General features: G+C 43.5%; 1 protein-coding gene across 7 annotated transcripts in view; it reads left to right on the top strand.

Annotated features, from left to right (window-relative positions):
- LOC140396118 (CCR4-NOT transcription complex subunit 4-like) overlaps positions 1 to 23,142 on the top strand; it is a 206,771-nt gene that overhangs the window by 123,204 nt on the left and 60,425 nt on the right. For all 7 annotated transcript variants that reach the window (XM_072484247.1, XM_072484246.1, XM_072484249.1 and 4 more), the window contains one exon: positions 7,845 to 8,342. In XM_072484247.1, coding sequence (XP_072340348.1) covers positions 7,845 to 8,342 — 498 coding nt within the window. The remainder of the gene's footprint in view (positions 1 to 7,844; positions 8,343 to 23,142) is intronic.

Genomic DNA, 23,142 nt, shown 5'->3' with positions numbered 1-23,142 from the left:
CAGGCCTCCAACCTCAACTTCTCGAATGAATAGTGGGAAGAAATCATGAAATGAATAAAAGTAATTGGAAAAACGTCAAGTGTAATTCTGTTGAGGCTGGGAACACAATGGGATAGGATAGGGTGAGGTGCCATCATAATGCAATGGAAATAAAAATCTGTGGGGAAAAAAATTGGGAAATTCTCTTGATATCACAACTGCAGAGTGAATTTGTATATCAGAGGGCAATCCATTGACTGGACTTTATCCTCCTTGTGGGTATGGGTGAGATTAATTGTGAAGTCAATTTGAGTGAGCTCAATTTCACCACAGCCTTAAGTGCTGTTGAATATGAATTTATCCTGTGTGATGTTTGCAATAGTTTTTTGCCATAAATTTTATTTTACTTGCTGGTAGCTCCACTCACTGGAATTTCTGGAATATTAACTAGTATAATCCTAGTAACTAGTTTCAGTGGAGTGTCCCATGAAGAGTCTGTTTTCCCCAGCTTGAATCATGGATTTACGACCTCCTGTAGCTTAAAGATGATGCCGTAATTCAAGTTGTGCTCACTGCTCTGTGTTTGTAATATTTCCTTTCAAATGTGGTGCATGCATTCGTAATGCGTGCCCTTTTCTGCCCTTCTGACTCGGTTGATTCAGGTTAAAAAATTGGTGTTAACTTAAATGACAGAAGTTCAAAATTTAGTCCGAGTTGTTGTGACCTTTGCATTAATTTAATGAATTATCATACTGACCCAACTGCTTAAGAGCTCTTCACCTTCTCACTCTGATTATCATGCCATTTTCCATTTCCCCCCACTCCAGTGATATCTAAATGTGTTTAATAAATGGCATGGTTGTGTTGTAATCACTATTAATTAGGAATTGGAATGAGATGTCCCAAATGTATTTCATGTAGGATCTGGACAGCCAGCATGCAGAAAGGACTCTGCAGCCAACTTGGCTTGTTTTCAACACAAAGATGGAAGGTGCACATCAAAGCTATTCCATCATCCAATCCTCTCTCATTTGGTCTTTTTATTGTGCATGGAGCACTAAATCGCTTTGTAATGCACTGAAGTATGATTATGCACCTCATGATTTGTGCAGTTATATCTGCAGTGTGAAAGTAATGTGTTGAACAACAATGGAGATGTTCTACGGTATAAAACTGCCACTGCTCTTTTAAGTGTTCAGTTGTGGCATGGAGGAGAGATGCAGTACCAATTGTGTTTAACTTCTTGGCAGTATAACCTCTAAAATCAGGACAATTATTCAACCTATTGTGCTGAAGGAGAGTGGCACGGTAGCCCAGTGGTTAGCACCGTTGCTTCACAGTGCCAGGGTCCCAGGTTTGATTCCTGGCTTGGGTAACTGTCTGTGCAGAGTCTGCACGTTCTCCCCGTGGCTGCGTGGGTTTCTTCCGGGTGCTCCGGTTTCCTCCCATAGGTCCCAAAAGACATGCTTGTTTGGTGAATTGGAGATTCTGAATTCTCCCTCTGTGTACCCGAATAGGCACCGGAATGTGGCGACGAGGGTTTTTTCGCAGTAACTTCATTGCAATGTTAATGTAAGGCTACTTGTGACAATAATGGAGATTATTATTCTAAATTAGTTTGTAATCCTTCAGTTGCAGTTTCATCAGTGAAGTCAATTTGGTTGAGAAGGTGGAGAAGAGTGAGGAGAAGATATGAACTTGTTAAAAGTGAATCTGGCGTTGGGTGTCGACTGCTCAACTTCAGTTTCGGGGCTGATGGCATTTTTGCTTTTGCTACCGTGTTTATATCGTCTTAATCCAAAGTTACATGAGAGCAGTGTAGACAACAATTAAAATGGTTCTGACGTGAAGCAATAGTGAAAAATGTTGCAGAAATATGAACCTGAAGGCTGGATTGCCACAGACTGACTAAATTATTAACATAGTTCAATTGTTTTTTATTCCGGTCTTGTCCAGATATCTATACTGTAATACATCTCCATGTTGTCACTTAAACTGGGGAAATTTTCATCCTGAGCATCTTCCTACTTGGGAGGGCGAATGAAATTTTATTTGACCTGTAGACCCTTCCACCTTTCAGGACAGGTGAACTTGTTCTGAAAAAGTCTTTCTTCAAAGACCTTTCTTGTCTCACTGATGCAGTTCTTGACCTTCTAATTTTCTTTGTTTAATCACCAGAATGTTCATGGTTGTGTGGTAGTTTCTTGTGGTAGTGTTTGAAGAGAGGAAGTGAATTTGGATTCTGAGTTCATTGTATAACTCTTTCTTGCATCAAGCAGGTAAACCTGACCAGATGCGCTCAAGAAGGCTTGACCAATTCCAGTCCTTTTTTTCCTGTGCTGGGATACAGTTGACTTGATACAAAGTTTTATCCTCCATGTTTGAGCTGAAATCTCAATTCCGTTGTAATTCCTTGAAGACAATGGAAAGATGTTTCTCATAACCAGTTGTTTGACAAAGCTTGTTTGGTTTATTCGTACCTCTGCAATGCAGGAAAAATCATCTGAGTTAATAAAGCTAATGTTGTGCCATTGATTCCATTTATCAATGTACATTGTCATTAATACCACTGATTGCCAGGAGGTTGTCCAAGTTCACAATACTATGTCCAACCTAAACCAAGTTTGTTTGAGAGTCACTTCATGCCTCATCCGTGAGACCCACTATTTTCTGCATCAATCATAGAATTTACAGTGCAGAAGGAGGCCATTCGGCCGATAGTCTGCACTGGCCCTTGGAAAAAGCACCCTACCCAAGCCCATACTTCCACTCTATCGCCCGTAACACAGCAACCCCACCCAAACATTTTTGGACACTATGGGCAATTTAGCATGGCCAATCCACCTAACCTACACATCTTTGGACTGTGGGAGGAAACCGGAGCACCCAGAGGAAACCCACGCACACACGGGGAGAACGTGCAGACTCTGCAAAGACAGTGACCCAAGCCGGGAATCGAACCTGGGACCCTGGAGCTGTGAGGCAACTGTGCTAACCACTATGCTACTGTGCTGCCCGTAATCCGTTCCTATTCCTCACCTTGTACAAGTTTGACTGCTGCTGATCCCGATCCTCAGCTGTGCTACTTTCCTGTCAAAATGGCCACGCCACCGTGTCCCCCAGGCCACAAATGTGCATCCTAAATGCATCTGTCCTCCACCTGCTGAACCTCTAAGGTCCCTTTCCCCTCTAATGTTGCTGAATATATTCACTATGCGCATCTCTCGAAGATCCTGATGAGTTTTCTGCAGTTGAGTCTCTGCTCCGTGTCCAGCAGTAGTGGCCCGAGACAAAGCAAACAAAGAACTTGCATTTTTAACCTGCATAAGGATGCCACAAAAAGCTTCAAAGCCAATGGAATACTTGTCAACTGTAGTCACTTTTGCGTAGACAATTATGGCAATCCATCTGTAATCAGCAAGATGTTGCAAATGAAGCAAACACCAATAAAATCTGATTATTTGGTTATTGGTTGAGGAGTTAATGCTGGGTCTGCAATGGGGATAACTTTTCTACCCTTTAAAATAGTGCTGTGGCATCATTGTGTCTACCTGAGGAGGCAGATAGGACCTCAATTTAACACTACATCTGCAAAACACCCTCTGTAATAAAGTAGTACTCCGTTTCAGAATGGATTCTGCACTCATCCAGGACTAGGGCTTGATTGCCAAACGTTGTGACTCCAGGCAGAAATCCTTTTGCAGACAGTCGGTTGTGGGAGGGGGCATGGGGGAAGGGGGGGGCGCTTGTGAGGGGGTGCTTGTGAGAGCTGATGGGTTGAAGAAGTCATCACCTTTTGGAAGAAAGCCTCCCCTAATAATAATCACTTTTTGTCACAAGTACGCTTCAATGAAGTTTCTGTGAACCCCCGCTGCTGGCCTTGTTCTGCATTACAAGCCAGCAGTTTAACCCACTGTGCTAAACCAGCCCCTCCTAGCTCAACTACAAATTCAATTCCTTTGCCAATAATACTGCCCTCCTCCCTGACTAAACTAGACCATTTGTAATTTGAGATCCGTATCCACTGGCCCCTTTTGCCATCTGCCAACTGTGATCATGCTTGCCTAAGTCCTTTCTTTCACTTCCTACCACAAACTCAACTTATCTATAATTCTGTTGCAGTAAAACAAAGTGGTTGCAGTTTTCCCTTCCTGGATCGGTGCCTGATTTTTCTCTGCACAGTTTTCTTATGTCTGTTTCTGAAGCTCTCCTAGAGATTCTTTGGTTCAAGTTGCGAAGTAAATGCATGATGGTGAAGATTGGAAGGGGAGGATCTGTAATGTTGCTGCTGTTCGCAGTTACAGTTCAAGTGGACATTGTTATATTGCCTTCTCAGAGCTGCCTTTATGCATTACTGATTAAACTCTTGCAGTGAGCAAGCAGCACAGCTGTGTTGTAGTTGGGTACCTTCAGCTAAGTCGTTGTGACTGCAGTAAATGTAATGGTGGGTGTTTATTGCCAGAAATCTATAGTAATCTATAGTAGAGTCTGAACCGTAAAATTAATCTGTGTTCACTCTATAAAAATTCAACCAAATTGTATTCCTATCTTTTTAAACTGGAAACAAAATGGTATCTAAACTCAGCTGCAATCTTCTTGTTGAGCTGTTATTTTTGCAAATACTCTGTGGGAGTTTGGTGAAGTGAACATCCATTTTTATAGATTTTTTTTTAAATTTTCCACTTCAGCTGATAGATGGTCGTCTCTAGCAACACTATTACTTTTTCCATTTTGAGCAAACAGCATTAAAAACACTGCTGTTTTGGGTTGAATACTGGTTAAACTCCTAGCACCACTTCATTCATGTTGTCTGACCAGAAACGTGAACACATGATCTCTGCCAGCTCGGTGCGGTCCTGATGGGGTGCTGGTCTTTTCAGAGATACCATCTTAAATGGTCCAGGCCTGTTCAGATTTGACATAAAAGATCCCATGCAACTATTTGAAAAATGAGGAAATTCACAACCAATGCTTTGAAAAGAGATCTTGTCATTGGTTTCATCTCCTCTAGTTTGAACTTGTTGTGTGGGCAACACTGGTGAAGCAGCATTTATCTTGTTACAAATTGACCTGAGGGCATTGAGTCAACTGCCCATGTTACAACCTGTGGAGCGGGTGGATTTTTTTTCTCTGAAGGATATTCGTGAAGTAGGATTTTCCCAACAGTCCATCAAGTTTTCATGGACAGCTTATCTGTTGCCTGCCCAAAGAGCAGTTCATTTCCACAACTTGCCATTGTAGATATTTGAAGTCTCCAGTCAGATACCGGGGTTCCCAATCCAGTGCCAAAACCGCACATTGCTGGGATTTCTCAGTATGTGCCAACCGATTCGTTGCCAGAATTACCTGGATTAACAGACAACTCTTTAAAAGGAGCATGTTTATGAAACACCTTGGAATATCCTAAGGACTTGAAACGTGCTTTATAAATGCAAACTCATACATTTGTGTTCTGTCTGTATCACTCCATGTCTCTTCCCCCCCCCCCAATCTATCTCTCTCGCCCTCCCCACCCCACCCACCTGTCTGGTTCCCTCGGGGTTCTAATTAATTCTGAATTAAGTAATTCCTTAAAACAGGGAGCTTCTACTTGAGTGTTTTATATTTACATTTTTCTGTCTCCAAGAGAACCACTCCTCCCGGTTAATTATGCCGCATTTTAAGGAAGTGAGCTCCTTTTAGAACTTTTAGAACCCTACAGTGCAGGAGGAGGCCATTTGGCCCACCGGATCTGAAGGAGCACCCTACTCACTTCCCCCACTCTATCTCCGTAACCCCATCTAATCTATACATATTTAGATTGTGGGATGAAATCAGCACCTGAGGGAAACCCTCTCAGTCACGGGAGAACGTGCACACTCCACACACAGCCACCCAAGGCCAAAATTGAACCCAGGTCCCTGGTACGGTGATGCAGCAATGCTAACCACTGTGCCATGCCGTCCATTTTAAACGGGTTGAATTTCAATAGGTAATTTAGTGAATGTTTTGGGTGGAAGTGTCCATTATTGTGATGTTATGCTTTCCACATTCCTCTATTTCTCACATTTTTGGGATTTCTATACAAGATACTTCCTCTTGTTCAGCATCTCCAGCTGTCTGGTGCCTGCACCTGGAAACCCATCCTACCCAGAGAGTATCTTTTTTCTTGCCAGTGTTTAGGTAAACTGCACAAAACTCTGATTGTAACCATCCTCTCACTGTAAACTTATGCTCCTGGAATCCATCCCATGCCACCACGTGAACCAATCTCCAAGTGGTGAGCGAGAACAAGTTGTATTTATATAGCACCTTTCGTGATCTCCAGATGTCCCAAAACACTTCACAATCCTCAAAGGGAATTTCAATCATTGTTGCATTGTAGAAAACTAATGATAACTGGTTAAACAATCATAATAAGCCATAACATGGTTGTGAAGTCAGTAAGGTTTATGATGTAAAATGGATAGTGTAGATGGTTTAACATGGTTACATATTTACTTACATTCCATATATAAATGAGGATTCTGGCTTTTTTAAACCCTAAGCTCCTGTCTACATTAGGCTGCCAGGATATACTTGCCCTGGCTTTCAAAGCACTGTCAGTTATGACTGCTGGATGGCAACAAGGTTGTCAAACATTGACTGCCCTCTCAAGTGGCTTTGGACTCGCCATAATAATCCCATAAGAGAGTGTCTTTTTTTTTTTTGTTGTCCCACCTTCCTTGTCTGTCGCAGGTCCAAGCAGTGAGTCTACCTTCTTCACAAAAGGTCTCAAACAACTTTTAATCAAACCCACTATGAACTGAACGCTGGGTGCTATCTTTTTGCACTGTAACCAGATGACTTGTGAGCATCCTTTCCTGGGGAACAAGCAGCAAAAAACCTTTAATTAAGATATAATTAAAACAAATTGCCTTGCACCAATATTATTGAATGAGTAGCCCATGGTAAAGAATTTTTGGGACCAGAGGTAAAAACCACTGATGATGGAACAGTTCTGCCTCAGCTAATTACAGTGTGTAATGACCTTGACCTCAACCCCCACACCTTTCCCAGACTCGTCAATCCTGAGCTGATGGCTTTCTGCTGACATGCTGGGTTGTGTGACTTTGGTGTTGTCTGCTTGCATGCAGTTTCCAGTAGTAAGAGATTAGAAGTTAAAGCACTGGCAGAAATGTAGTTGCTGTGGTGTGTATGTTCATTGTTCCCGCGACAGGCTTGGCACGTTGTGTTTGTGTTATGGTGGAGCTGCCTGTTGCTTCCATGTGACAATTAGTTTTTGATATGCAACGTTCCAGATAACTTTGACTCCATGATAAATGTGTTTACCGAAGTGCCAACATGTGAAATGTTCTCCAGCACAGCTGTGAAGTGTGAGCAGTCTGCTTGTATGCTCCCTTGAATCATTGCAGGAAAGAGGGGAGCAGTGTCGAAAGCTCAGTGGAGCATTCCCCAGCATGGAGTGAAGTTCAAATCTAACTTTCCTCCGGCCAGTCAGCCATCCCCCTGCTTGTTTGCGGCCATTGTGCTAATCAGGAGGGAAAGGAAAAGAGCTGAAAACACTCCAGTAGTTCCAAGGAGATGCTTTGTGGGATTTGATCCCAGAAGATTTGTGTTTACATGACTACATTTCTCGAGTGTGGAATCAGAGTCTTTGCATGTACATTTATTGCAGAACCTGCTGAAGGAGCACTTTTTAAACTGCTTCTCCTGCTTAAGTTTCCACCAGGACATTCTCTGATTACTCATTTTGATGTTGGAAAGGAATGGTCAGGGAGTTGTTGGCACTCTTCGCATATTATTGATGTGTGTGTTTGACTTGGTTGTATACATGTACTTGCAGAAACCTTTACTCATTTCTCTTTTCCTTCAATAAATTTCAGAAACAATCCCAGTATCCTCATCAACAGATTGGCAAGCAGCTTTTGGGTTTGGCTCCTCCAAACAGCAAGAGGATGACCTGGGTTTCGACCCGTTCGACATCACCAGGAAAGCCTTAGCAGACCTGATAGAAAAAGAACTCTCAGTCCAGGACCAGCCTTCCAACACGGGCCTCACTTCCCCCACCTCACTACAGACCCCTCTGCAAACTGCAAATAAAGGCATTGGTGGCTTCTTGACCCCTTCTGCTGCCACAACAGCCAACTCCATAGGCAACTCTTTCCCCAACTCCATATTACCACGGAGGTTCCCAACTTTTCAACACAGAGCCGTCTACAACTCGTTCAGTTTTCCGGGTCAGGCACGGTACCCATGGATGGCCTATCCTCACAATAGCATGATGCACTTGAACCACACAGCAACGCCCACCTCGAACAGTAATTTCTTGGACTTAAACATACCACCTCACAGCACAGGTCTTGGTGGAATTCCTATATCAGGTAGGTGGCAACTGGTGGATATATCTCTCAGTTTACCAAATTGGTGAACCACTGTTTTACAAATGTATGTATAGAAGCACCTTCTTTTGGATTCGGGTGGAAAGGAAGGAGGAATTGTTAGGAATGTGCACCTTAAAGATGGATTTTGTGTGAGGATTGGGGATGTGTGACCTTTCTTGCATCATCCTCGTTGATAAAGTTCCCAATTCTAGCAGTAGTCAAGGCTTCCCCAGTAGCTCAGCTGCAAATCACAGTAAGCAGCTGAGTTGCACAGAGATGTTCCAGAATTGGATTTCCAGGCTACTCTAAGCTTAGAGTTGACAGTAAGTGTGTGACAATCATCCTCCCTACCCCAGAGCTGCAAAGAGGGGAAAATTCATTGCTGATCACTACTTAGTGAGGAGAGGACAAAGCTTGACTGTGATGCCCCCATGGGCACCTGATATGTCTGCCCACTTGTAAAGCATGATTAAGTGTGGTACTTGAAGAATGGTTAAACTCAGTGGACCTTACCCAAGTGGGAAGTTGTCAGCTCATATCTATTTTACCTTTCTCCCCCTCCCTACTATACTTAGCCCATGAACCCCAATATCCCGTGCATGTTGATGATTGTTGGTTGTGTAAATGTTCTTACAAACTGCATTAACTATATTTTTCAGCCTATTTGATATTTTCTGGAATACTTGCAGCCAGCTTTAAAGTGGGAAGATTTAACTTTGAAAAAAGCCACTAGCAAATTGTAATCTGGCTTTTTGTCTCGTGATTCTGAATGTGTCAATCTTGTAATATTAAATGCTGTGCATCTAATGGTGGTGACCTTAGTTGATACCTGGTGTGGGTATTGGAAGATGCATAAGTATCGCTGACATCCTGCACTGTTAGGTAAATGAGTGGAAAGCTGCTGCAAGCAGCATACTTGGCCCCTTCAAGGTTTGGCAGAATGAAAAATAGTGGACTGTTACTCATGTACCTGCAAGAAAGCTGTTGTGATCAGTCAAACTGTTCTTTTACACTGCTACGTATGCATAGATAACATTAGTTTTATAAGGAGTCAATAAAACGCTACTATTGACAGGACAGTTTGGCATTTCGATATGTTTGGGGGACATGTTATCTTTCTCCTGTTCTTTCCCTTGTGTTGTAACGAGAGACGGTGTGCTTTCGCCTTCTCCTTTCTGTTGAGCGATTCACAGTGCATATTTCCAAACATCATCTGCTGTTGTTCAGATTTATCCAAGTGGGTTTGGAATTTTCTCCGAATCAACCGCATGAGCTCACTGGTAGTTCCGATTGCTCCATGCACACCAAGGTTACAGTGACTGGCTGGGCTTCCCCACAGTTGTGTTGATTGTTGCAGCAAACTGGTGCTGTTGGAGAGTCCACAAGGGGGTGCTACCGATTCAGAGATGAGCGATGCCTTGAGGTTTCAGTGGGCTGTAACTGATGGTGCTCATGAAGACGTCTTCAAGATGTGGCAGGTTGGGAATATGGAAGTGGTGGATTTCTTTCCGGAAAACAATTAATACAGTGGTGAAGCTTGAAACTCTGTCGGTGTCAATTCTTCTACTGCCCACAAATACTGCTTTTATTCCCCTGCCGGAAACTGACAACTCTACAGTTAGATTCTGAATCTTTTAATAATTGCAATGATTTACCACAAGCTTTCTTCCTCCTTTATCCCATCATGTCCCATGGCCCCAAGGTGTTTTAAGTTTAGCTGGCAGGACGACTATGAGATTGGAGAATTTGTTTTTTGTCCTGATTTTTTTTCTCCTCCTGCCCGAGGTCACGGTCCTTGAGTACTAGGAATGCTCCAGATGCCAGAGCTTTGTATGACCTTGGGTGTGTGAGTGACTGTGGGATGCTCAAATTTGTCTTTGACAAATCTCATCTTGATGCCACCTGTCATTTACAAGCTAAGCTTGTCAACAAGAGTCACTGGATGGCAATCACGGTGGAACCCTGGTTTTATTTCCACAAAGTGTTCCGGGCACTGAGGCCAACTATAATGTCTTCTGCACAGACTTTTTAATTTTTCTGTGGCAGGCAGAGGGGCATTCCCATTTGAGTCTGCAATTCAAATAGCTGCACCGAAATCAGTCCAGATTTGAAGGCCCAGATTGTGACTTGTTTGCGGTCCCTGGGTCAGTCTGTGAGGTGTCCAAAAGAGCCGTCAGTTCTCTGTGGCCCGTGAAGACAAAGCATCCAGCTATCTGGGACACCTTCAGCAGTATCTGTCTTTTGTGCATGATTTCCTCGCTTTCAGCTGTCCCTGTATGCGCTGACATGTCTATTGGTGTGTTTTGAACTGTCATTTTTCCAGAGACAATGTGACAGCTTACACTTTGTGGGAAGATTATCTGCCATTCAGAATTTTGCAGTTTTCAGCCTTAGAGCCTTTTGATTTCTTTTAAGGAGCAGCATACAGTCTTGGTCTTTTCTCTGTTATACTTATCCAGCAGAAACTCAATTTTTATATCTGTCATTTAAAATTCCACACATGTCTGTCCTTTAATGCAACCTGAGCTGACTCCTCACTAAAGTTAGTGTCAAGACGTTACCTCCAAGCTTTACTTGCTTTTCACAGTCTTCTCTTTTGGACTATGTACAAGTTACCACAGTGTATATGGTGCGATCAGCAACCCTGCCTCATGAATTTTGAATCTTCACCTTTGTCTTCATGGATGTCGTGCATTCCCAGTATTTTCACTTTTGTTCCAGATTTGCAGTTTTATATTCTGCGTACATCTAGAAATTGTTTCTTGTCCAAAATGTTAACGCGATCCTTTGCACAAACAAATAAGGGCATGCGATGAAGTTGTAGCTTGATATTACCAGGGGAGCTTGATGTGGCTTGTAATTTTTTCAATACCTCAGAAGTGGTCATTTGTTTTAACATTGCAAATCAAATTCCTAGCTTGTATTCAATCTTTCTGGTTGCTTTGAATTGATGCAGCAAAAAACATTTTAATCACAACTGAAGGAGCGGCGTTTGGGTGGATGAGATCTATGATGTGTGTGTGTCCCAAATTAATGGGGGGGAGGGCGCACACACACACACATCAGGCAGTCTTCATGGCACGTGGTGTTGCGCAGAATGTCCCTGTGGAGTATGTGCAAGAATGAAAAGGGTACCAAAAGCTATTTAGTCTGTTGATGTACTTTGGAGTGAAGTGATGTGAACTGCTGTCAATGGCTCTGGACTGCTGCTGGCCTAGTGTGAACTTGATTTTGCTACTTACCCAACGTAAAGATTTGGCACCCATTTCGCTTCCTGCACTTAGGCTCAGTAGCTGGACTTCTGTGCTGTTAATTTTCTCTTTGCAAAAGCAAATGGTCAGAAACAATAGTGCGGTGGTATTGTAGCTCCTGTAAGCTGTTCCTTTCAATGATAGGATTCAAAGCAATGCTCTGGCAGGTCACCAGATTTCAGGTACAGACCAGAAGCTTTTTGATTTATTGCAAAGAAAATTGTGCCCCTCACTGAGGCAATTCTGGGCACAAGTTGCAACAGTTGATGTATTTACCTTTTTCTCTGACCCTGCCCTCCTCAAATGCACTGGTTTTGTTCCACTGGCACAACCAGCCTCTGGTATCTCACATGTGATTCAGTGACTGTTAGCCAGCCTCTAACTATGGAGCATGTCTGAAACATGATTGTTCTCTTGTCCTGAACTGGATTTTTACATGAGCACATTTTCATGCAGCTGTTACTGGGTTCATGCCCAGAAGGAGGAACCAAAGACAATTTCCACGCACACACACGCTCTGTCCCTTGGCCAGAGTGCTGAGGGCAATTACAAAGCCTTGGAGAGTTGTGAATTGAGCACAGACAGGGAGTGAAAGCTGGGATCTGTTTTGTAACTTGGTATCAAGCCTCACTTGGTTTCTCTCCGAGCTTCACAGGGCTTGCTTGCTTTGGGATGCTTTTTATTATACATAACTGTGTTTGCGGAGTATCTCTGTCTCTGTCTCACTTCTCCCGCCAAGATTTTCAGCCAGGGTTTGGGCTAATGCAAGAAATAAATGTAGGTACGCTCACAAAACCACGCTTGAAATAATTTGGGGTATATGGAAAAAGTGGGGTGGGTGGGGTTGCATGATAAATTGCAGCAAGGGATTGAATGCCTTGCCTTTAACCGAGCCAATGTTCACTTTGTGTCCAATACTTAAATGTATAACAGTTTAAAATACCCTCTGCAGTATTTGTGAACAGTATGAAACAAGTTAAATTCGGGTTGAAATGTGGGTAGGCTCTTCAGGCAGAGGTCGAGGTCGAAGTATTGTTGAAATCATAAACTTTCAAGAAAAGCTTTTCATGCATCCAGAAAGCAACACTGTGACAGAAATGGTTTCTTTATGCAGGCCAGGAGTGGGATATTAAACCAACACCGGTCCAGCTTGCCCATCTAAAATTAGGATGTGTTCAGAGATAACTTTTCAGCTGTAGAACACAAAGAATGTATCTGACAAGAATGTACAATCTGTTTGAGTCATGGGTATCATGGGAAAAAAATGTATTGGTGTGATATTCAAGTATATTAGCTAGAATGCAGCTTTTCCCATAGCATGCCAGCCCTGATATGCTGAATAAGCCTGATGGCCAGCCTGCATTATTAAACTTGTCCATTTCAAAATATTTTGAGACATTTAGTTACCCAAACTGTCTAGACGAATCATGCAAGATGTTAGTGATGTAATTGAAGAATTTCAGTCCTGCAGTCAGGCCATGAGTGGCCAAATATTGTGCCCTACATCTCCTATATTTACTATATTCATGGAGAAAGCCATGCTATCGAACTAAATCCAAGTGACAATATTGAGATGATGGTTGATTTCTAAGAGGAGGCGTTTCCGCTTTGGACCGACCACAATTTCTGTGAAAGTGTCATGTGTTTGAATATGCATCGTGAACACAAGGTGTGTAATAAACATTTAAGTAAGAACAGGGGAGGGCCATTTGCCCCTTTTTGAGCCTGCTCTGCCATTCAAAAACAGAGTTTTCTATCTCAATACATGTTCACACACTATCTCCATAGCCCTCGATACCCTTTGGAATCTAAAACCTATTGATCAACGAAGTCGTGGATGGCTCTGATGAAGAGTCATCCAGACTCGAAACGTTAGCTCCGCACTCTCTCCACAGATGCTGTCAGACCTGCTGAAATTGTCCAACATTTTCTGTTTAGATTTCCCAATCTGTCTCATTTAAAAAATATTCTGCTTTTCTGCATTGCCACCTGGAGTAGATATCTTCACACATCTCCATATTATATTCCATCTTCCACATTCATGCCCACTCTCTTGACCTGTCTATATTCTTTTGCAGCCTCTTTGCGTCGTCAGCCAACTTTCCCACTGAAAATTGTTTCTTGAGCAAACTTGGATGCATTATTCTCACTACCCTTAGCTCCATCGTTCATATAGATTGTAAAATGGAGAGACCCAAGCACCGATACTTGTGGTCCCCTCCCAAAAGTTGTGTTTATTGCTTCTGCTTTATGGACCATCCTCAGTCCAAGCTGATATATTACCCTCCATCCCAAGAGCTCTAATTTTATTGAATAAATTATTGTGTGGATCCTTGATTTGACACTTCTTAAATTCAAAAAACAAATTCTGGGTCCTCCCTATTATCCCTCAGAAAGCTCGGACAGATTTTCAAACACAATTTCTCTTCCCAATCAATTTAATTTTTTCCAATCAAAAGATTTTCGAAGTGCCCTGTTAACATCCAAAATAAAACATTAAATTAGCATTTTCCCTACTGCTGATGCCGGACAAACTGGCCTATAATTCCCTGTTTTCTCTCTCCTTTCATGAATAGCACAGTTACATTTTCCACTGTCCAATCCATGGGGATGTTCCAGAATCTCAGGGAAACCTAAATGATTAACGTTGGTGCATCCACTTTTTCTATAGCCACCTATTTAAAAACCTTGGGCTATGAGCCATCAAGTCCAGGGCATTTTGGATTAATTTTTCATTTTTAATTGCATTAGTTCCTCCAGGACGATAGCTTTAATACTGATTTCTTTTAAGTTCTCATTCTCACGACTGGACCCTTGATTTCCCACTATTTCAGAATGGTTTTTGTGTTTTCTACCATGAAGAGTTGCTCAGTAGTGTCTGCCATTTTCTTATTCCCTATTTTAATTCCTCCTGTCTCTGCCTCGAAGACACCCACATTTGCTTTTGTTAATCTCTTCCCTTTTATGTCTCTGCCAAGTCTCACATTCTATTCTGTTCAGCAACATTATAAACCTCTTACTTTCTACTATCTTTAACTTGTTAACCACAGTTAGACCACTTTGCCCGCAGGGCTTTCTTCCTTAAGGGAGTGTGTATTTGTTATAAGTTATGTATTTAAGCATTTTCTGTTGCTTATTTACCATCCTATCTTTTAACCCAAGTTCCCAAATCGCCTTGGCCAACTCACCCTTCATACTTGTGAAGTTCCCTTTAAGATTTAAGATCCTAGTTTTGGACTTAAGTAAATTAGTCTCAAAGCTTGACAATATCCCTGTAGTCTGAGTGTTACATTTTGGTATTTCTGTCTCTTCCCAAGCTCTGCCAGTGTAGTCAGAGGTGTTGATAACTTGCATGTTATCATTATTTGTGCTCTGCATATGGAATCATGGACTGTCCATGCATTGATGCATGGCTGTAAACCCCTGAAGAAATTAGTGCTTTTCTTTTATCTTGTACATGCTCACACAAATATCTCTGCCTCCTTCGCACCCCCCCCCCCCCCCCAAATGCATGAATGCCTTGAGCTTCCTTTTACCAGATGTAAGAAAATTAGATTTTTTTCCACAATTTTACATGCACCTTGTGATTTATCTAATTATGCAGAAGATGTTGGGTTGTTCAGTAGCAGTACAATAGGTGTGTGCAGTTTTATTTCAGCTGTTGCTGTTCACTGCCTCAGAAGGCGCTTCATAACATGCCTTAACAATCGCGAAGCTCACAAACTATTAATATATTTTCAAAACACTTGATTGTCGACCTCTGTTCATGTGTGAATAATTATTGTGCAGGCCCATGAGTTCTCTTCACTTCGGCGTTAAAGTTGCAGTTTCAGACCATAAGTTTCAGCTCCACCATTCAACCTTGGTTGATATTTTTCTCATCCCCATTCTCCTGCCTTCTCCTCATAACCCCTGCTCCCCTTATTAATCAAGAACCTCTCTATGTCTGTCTTCAAGACACTGTGATTTGGCCCCCACAGCCTTCTGCGGCAAGGAGTTCCACAGATTCACCACCCTCTGGCTGAAGAAATTACTCCTCATCTCTGTTTTAAAGGATTGTCCCTTTAGTCTGAGATTGTATCCTCTGGTTCTAGTTTTTCCGACAAGTGGAAACATTCTCTCCATGTCCACTCTATCTAGGCCTCGCGGTGTCTGTAAGTTTAAATAAGATTCCCCCCCTCCCTCCCCATCCTTCTAAACTCCAACAAGTACAGACCCCAGAGTCCTCAGCCGTTCCTCATACGACAAGCTACTCATTCCAGGGATCATTCTTGTGAACCTCCTCTGGACCCGTTCTAAGGCCACCACATTCTCAGATACAGTGCCCAAAACTACCCTTAAATGGGATCTGATCAAAACCTTATACAGCCTCAGAAGTACATCCCTGGCCTTGTATTCTCGCCCTCAACATTGACATTGAAATTCTGAACCAGGGTTTGGCAAAGATGGATGCTAACTTTTAACCTGTTTTGACTCAGCCATGCTCTCAAAAAATGAGTTGGGAACAGGAGATGGAGAGCTGCAGGTGAAATTATTTATTACTTTAAAATTTTAATTCTTAAATCCTCATAGCCCAGCTTACGGTGTACATCCACTCAAATGTGACCATGTTTTGTATTATGAGGAATGTTTTATTTTAAAAAACAGTATTCAGATTTTTAACTCTATTGTCAACGGTCCCATCAGATTGGAAGTTGGCCAATGTGACACCGCTTTTCAGGAAAGGAGGGAGAGAAAACCGTGAACTACAGGCCAGTTAGCCTGACATCAGTCATTGGGAAAATGGTGCAATTTATTATTAATGAAGTCTTAACATTGCATTTAGAAAATCATGATATGGTTAAAACAAGCCAGCGCAGTTTTACAAAAGGGAAATCCTGTTTGACAAATTAATTAACATTTTTGACGATGCAACTAGTCTGATAGATAAGAACAAGTAGATGTTGTATATTTGGATTTCCAAAGGCAGTTAATAAGGTGCTGCATAAAACATAATAGGCAAAATAAAGTGATTTGCAAAAGAAGCTGATGTGAGAACAAACCTTCTAACATAACAAGAGTTTTGGGTCTGAAATGCACATCTTGTAAGTGTGGTAGAGGTGTGTTCAATCGAGACATTCATGAGAGCATTAGATTATTACTTGAGTAGAAACAGTATGCAGGGGAAAAGGCAGGGGAATCGCACTTGTTTGGAGAGCCAGCGGAGACACGATGGGCCAAATGCTGTTCTCCTGTGCTGTAACAGTACTGTGATTCTGACTCTTAAGGGACAAGATCAGTTAGAGAGCATCTTCGATTTCAGGATCAAGGTGTGGAATCAGTTTGGGTGCAGCTAAGAAACAGCAAGGGGCAATGAACATTGGCGGGGATTGTTTATCAGTCCCCAAACTCGTGGTAATGTTGGACATGGTACAAATCAGGAAATTAGAAGTGCATTTAATATGGGTAATGCAATAATAATGGACAACTTCAATTTACAAATAGGAGATTAACCGCAGCAGCACGAATGCTGTGGAGGAGGAATTCCTGAATTGTCTACAAGATGGGTTTCTGGTGCAGGATGTTGAGGGATCAGGCTATTTTACATTTGGTGTTGTGTAATGGGAAAGAGCTCATTAATAACGTTGCTGTTAAGGAGCTTTTGGGAAGTAGCGACCATAATATGAGAATTTTGAATGAATTTTGAAAGTGATATAGTTCATTCTAAAACTAGGGTCTGAAATCTGCCGAAAATAAATTCTGACGGTATTAAAGGCATGTTGGCTGTGGTGGATTGGGCAATTAGACTGAAAAATTTGACAGTAGGCAGGTAATGACTGGTATTTAAAGAAATAAAACATGGTCTGCAATCGATATGCATTGCTCTAAGACACAAACACCCAAAGGGAAATGTAAACCAATGGTGGTTAATGAAAGTAGTGAAAGATTGCACTAAATAAAAGAATAAAAGGATGCCAGCCAAGGATTGGGAACAATTTCGAAACCAGCAAAAGAGGTTTAAGAAAGGGAAGAGTGAATATGAATGTAAACTAGCGAGGAACATAAAGGCAAACTGTAAAAGCTTCTTTTGATATGTGAAAAGGAAAAGATAAGCTCTGACAAATGGAGGCCCATTACAGATGGACACAGGAGAATGTATCGTTGCGAACATGTGGAGAAACTAAGCAGTTACTTTGCGTCTGTCTTCACAGACAAGGATGTAGAAAATCTCCTAGAAATACTTGGCAACCAAGGGACCTGTGAAAATGGGGAACTAAAAGAAATTAGTATTGGTAAAGAGCTAGTACTTGCAAAATTAACTGGAGTGAAGGTTGATACATCCCCTGGACCAGATGAGCTTCATCCCAGTGTTGATGGAGGTGGCTAGAGAGGTAGTGGATGATTGGTGGTTGTTGCCCAAAATTCTATAGATTCTGGAAAGGTTCTGGCAGACTGGAAAGCAGCACATGTAACCCCACTATTTAAGAAGGGAGGAAGAGGGGGACTGCAGACCTGTTAGCTTGACATGAGTAGTAGATTAAATATTAGAATCACTTATACAGGGTGTGATATCTAGACATTTAGTGAGGCACCTTGCCTTTGACAAGGTGCCTCATAGCAGACTGGTACAAAAGGTGAACACAGGATCAAAGGTGAGATGGTAAGATGGATATAGAACATAGAACAATACAGCACAGTACAGGCCCTTCGGCCCACGATGTTGCACCGAAACAAAAGCCATCTAACCTACACTATGCCATTATCATCCATATGTTTATCCAATAAACTTTTAAATGCCCTCAATGTTGGCGAGTTCACTACTGTAGCAGGTAGGGCATTCCACGGCCTCACTACTCTTTGCGTAAAGAACCTACCTCTGACCTCTGTCCTATATCTATTACCCCTCAGTTTAAAGCTATGTCCCCACGTGCCAGCCATTTCCATCCGCGGGAGAAGGCTCTCACTGTCCACCCTATCTTAACCCCCTGATCATTTTGTATACCTCTATTAAGTCTCCTCTTAACCTTCTTCTCTCCAACGAAAACAACCTCAAGTCCATCAGCCTTTCCTCATAAGATTTTCCGTCCATACCAGGCAACATCCTGGTAAATCTCCTCTGCACCCGCTCCAAAGCCTCCACGTCCTTCCTATAATGCGGTGACCAGAACTGTACGCAATACTCCAAATGCGGCTGTACCAGAGTTCTGTACAGCTGCAACATGACCTCCCGACTCCGGAACTCAATCCCTCTACCAATAAAGGCCAACACTCCATAGGCCTTCTTCACAACCCTATCAACCTGGGTGGCAACTTTCAGGGATCTATGTACATGGACACCTAGATCCCTCTGCTCATCCACACTTTCAAGAACTTTACCATTAGCCAAATATTCCGCATTCCTGTTATTCCTTCCAAAGTGAATCACCTCACACTTCTCTACATTAAACTCCATTTGCCACCTCTCAGCCCAGCTCTGTAGCTTATCTATATCCCTCTGTAACCTGCTACATCCTTCCACACTATCGACAACACCACCGACTTTAGTATCGTCTGCAAATTTACTCACCCACCCTTCTGCGCCTTCCTCTAGGTCATTCATAAAAATGACAAACAGAACAGATCCTTGTGGTACTCCACTTGTGACTGTACTCCATTCTGAACATTTCCCATCAACCACCACCCTCTGTCTTCTTTCAGCTAGCCAATTTCTGATCCACATCTCTAAATCACCCTCATTCCCCAGCCTCCGTATTTTCTGCAATAGCCTACCGTGGGGAACCTTATCAAACGCTTTGCTGAAATCCATATACACCACATCAACTGCTCTACCCTCATCTACCTGTTCAGTCACCTTCTCAAAGAACTCGATAAGGTTTGTGAGGCATGACCTACCCTTCACAAAGCCATGCTGACTATCCCTGATCATATTATTCCTATCTAGATGATTATAAATCTTGTCTCTTATAATCTTATAAGACTTTACCCACTACAGACGTGAGGCTCACCGGTCTATAGTTGCCGGGGTTGTCTCTGCTCCCCTTTTTGAACACATTTGCTGTCCTCCAGTCCTCTGGCACTATTCCTGTAGCCAATGATGACATAAAAATCAAATATGCATACCAAGAACAGAAAGCTTGAGAAACTTGGCATCACCACCGGCAGCAACCAAGCCACCCCCGGTGTCACAGTAGAAAACAATACAGGGAAATCTATTGTCAACTTGTCAGACTACACCCTTCAACCAGACGAAATCGAAGTCCTCAGCAGAGGGCTTAATTTCTGCACCACCACCAAAATGGACCCCATCAGTCTCGCGGCAGACACGGAGGAATTCATCAGGCGAATGAGGCTCCGGGAATTCTTCCACAGACCCCAAGAGGCCAACAGCGAACCCAAGCAGACTACCAATGAACCGGAACAGCAGACCGAGAGATCTGCGGTGCAGCAACCGAAGAGCAAAGAGTCGAATTGGACCCCTCCGGAAGGCCGCTGCCTTAGACTCGACATGTATGCTCAAGCCGTCAGGAGTCGCGTCAATGCCAGATTCATCAGTCGCATTCACAAGACAACCCCGAACGTCACCCAAGCACAACGCAATGCCATCCGCGCACTCAAGACCAACCACAGCATCGTCATCAAACCAGCAGACAAAGGGGGGGGCCACTGTCGTACTGAACAGAACGGACTACTGCAAAGAAGTATACCGACAACTGAACAACCAAGAACACTACAGACAGTTACCCGCAGATCCGACCAAGGAACACATCCGCCAACTTAACAGACTGATCAAGACCTTGGATCCAGATCTTCAGAGCACCCTACGTGCTCTCATCCCACGTACTCCCCGCATTGGAGATCTCTACTGCCTCCCAAAAATACATAAGACCAACACACCAGGCCGCCCTATCGTTTCAGGCAATGGGACCCTGTGTGAGAACCTCTCTGGCTACATCGAGGGCATCGAAACCCATCGTACAAGGTACACCCAGCTTCTGTCGCGACACGACGGACTTCCTACAGAAACTCAGCACCCATGGACCAGTTGAACCAGGAACATTCCTCGTCACAATGGACGTCTCGGCACTCTACACCAGCATCCCCCATGACGACGGCATTGCTGCAACAGCCTCAGTACTCAACACTGACAACTGCCAATCTCCAGACGCAATTCTGCAACTCATCCGCTTCATTCAGGATCACAACGTCTTCACCTTCGACAGCAAGTTCTTCATTCAGACGCACGGAACAGCCATGGGGACCAAATTCGCACCCCAATACGCCAACATCTTCATGCACAAGTTTGAACAGGACCTACTCACCGCACAGGACCTTCAACCGATGTTATACACCAGATACATCGATGACATTTTTTTCCTTTGGACCCACGGCGAAGAATCACTGAAACGACTACACAATGACATTAATAAGTTCCATCCAACCATCAGACTCACCATGGACTACTCTCCAAAATCAGTTGCATTCTTGGACACACTCGTCTCCATCAAGGACGGTCACCTCAGCACTTCGCTTTACCGCAAACCCACGGATAACCTCATGATGCTCCACTTCTCCAGCTTCCACCCTAAACACATTAAAGAAGCCATCCCCTATGGACAAGCGCTCCGTATACACAGGATCTGCTCAGACGAGGAGGAGCGTAACAGACATCTACAGACGTTGAAAGATGCCCTCGTACGAATGGGATATGGCACTCGACTCATCGATCGACAGTTCCAACGCGCCACAGCGAAAAACCGGACCGACCTCCTCAGAAGACAAACATGGGACACAACCGACAGAATACCCTTCGTCGTCCAGTACTTCCCCGGAGCGGAGAAACTACGTCATCTTCTTCACAGCCTTCAACACGTCATTGATGACGATGAACATCTTGCCAAGGTCATCCCCACACCCCCACTACTTGCCTTCAAACAACCGCGCAACCTCAAACGAACCATTGTTTGCAGCAAACTACCCAGTCTTCAGAACAGTGACCACGACACCACACAACCCTGTCATGGTAATCTCTGCAAGACGAGCCAGATCATCGACATGGATACCACTATTACACGTGAGAACACCACCCACCAGGTACGCGGTGCATACTCGTGCGACTCGGCCAACATTGTCTACCTCATACGCTGCAGGAAAGGATGTCCCGAAGCGTGGTACATTGGCGAGACCATGCAGACGCTGCGACAACGAATGAACAGACATCGCGCAACAATCACCAGGCAGGAATGTTCCCTTCCAGTCGGGGAACACTTCAGCAGTCAAGGGCATTCAGCCTCTGATCTCAGGGTAAGCGGTCTCCAAGGCGGCCTTCGGGACCCGTGACAACGCAGAATCGCCGAGCAGAAACTTATAGCCAAGTTCCGCACACGAGTGCGGCCTCAACCGGGACCTGGGATTCATGTCACATTACATTCATCCCCCACCATCTGGCCTGCGAAATCCTACCAACTGTCCTGGCTTGAGACAATTCACACCTCTTTAACCTGGGTTTACCCCATCTCTGGATCTGGAAAGATTTAATCACCTGCTAATGCTCGCATTCCTAGCATTGTTTGGCATCTTTGAATTTGTCTATATATATATATATATGTTTCTGGAACAGGCCTCTTCATTCACCTGAGGAAGGAGCAGCGCTCCGAAAGCTAGTGACATCGAAACAAACCTGTTGGACTTTAACCTGGTGTTGTAAGACTTCGTACTATAAAAATCAAAGCCAAAGGTCCAGCAATCTCTTCCCTGGCCTCCCAGAGAATCCTAGGATAAATCCCATCAGGTCCCGGGGACTTATCTATTTTCAGCCTGTCCAGAATTGCCAACACCTCTTCCCTGCATACCTCAATGCCATCTATTCTATTAGCCTGGGGCTCAGCATTCTCCTCCACAACATTATCTTTTTCCTGAGTGAATACTGATGAAAAATATTCGTTTAGTATCTCGCCTATCTCTTCAGACTCGACACACAATTTCCCATCCCTGTCCTTGACTGGTCCTACTCTTTCCCGAGTCATTCGCTTATTCCTGACATACCTATAGAAAGCTTTTGGGTTTTCCTTGATCCTTCCTGCCAAATACTTCTCATGTCCCCTCCTTGCTCGTCTTAGCTCTCTCTTTAGATCCTTCCTCGCTACCTTGTAACTATCCATCGCCCCAACCGAAACTTCACACCTCATCTTCACGTAGGCCTCCTTCTTCCTCTTAACAAGAGATTCCACTTCCTTGGTAAACCACGGTTCCCTCGCTCGACGCCTTCCTCCCTGTCTGACCGATACATACTTATCAAGAACACGCAGTAGCTGATCCTTGAACAAGCCCCACTTATCCAGTGTGCCCAACACTTGCAGCCTACTTCTCCACCTTATCCCCCCCAAGTCGCGTCTAATGGCATCATAATTGCCCTTCCCCCAGCTATAACTCTTGCCCTGCGGTGTATACTTATCCCTTTCCATCATTAACGTAAACGTCACCGAATTGTGGTCACTGTCCCCAAAGTGTTCTCCTACCTCCAAATCCAACACCTGGCCTGGTTCATTACCCAAAACCAAATCCAACGTGGC

Source organism: Scyliorhinus torazame, chromosome 19 (assembly GCF_047496885.1).
Source record: "Scyliorhinus torazame isolate Kashiwa2021f chromosome 19, sScyTor2.1, whole genome shotgun sequence".
Taxonomy (NCBI): domain Eukaryota; kingdom Metazoa; phylum Chordata; class Chondrichthyes; order Carcharhiniformes; family Scyliorhinidae; genus Scyliorhinus; species Scyliorhinus torazame.
This window is presented reverse-complemented; position numbering and strand designations above follow the sequence as displayed.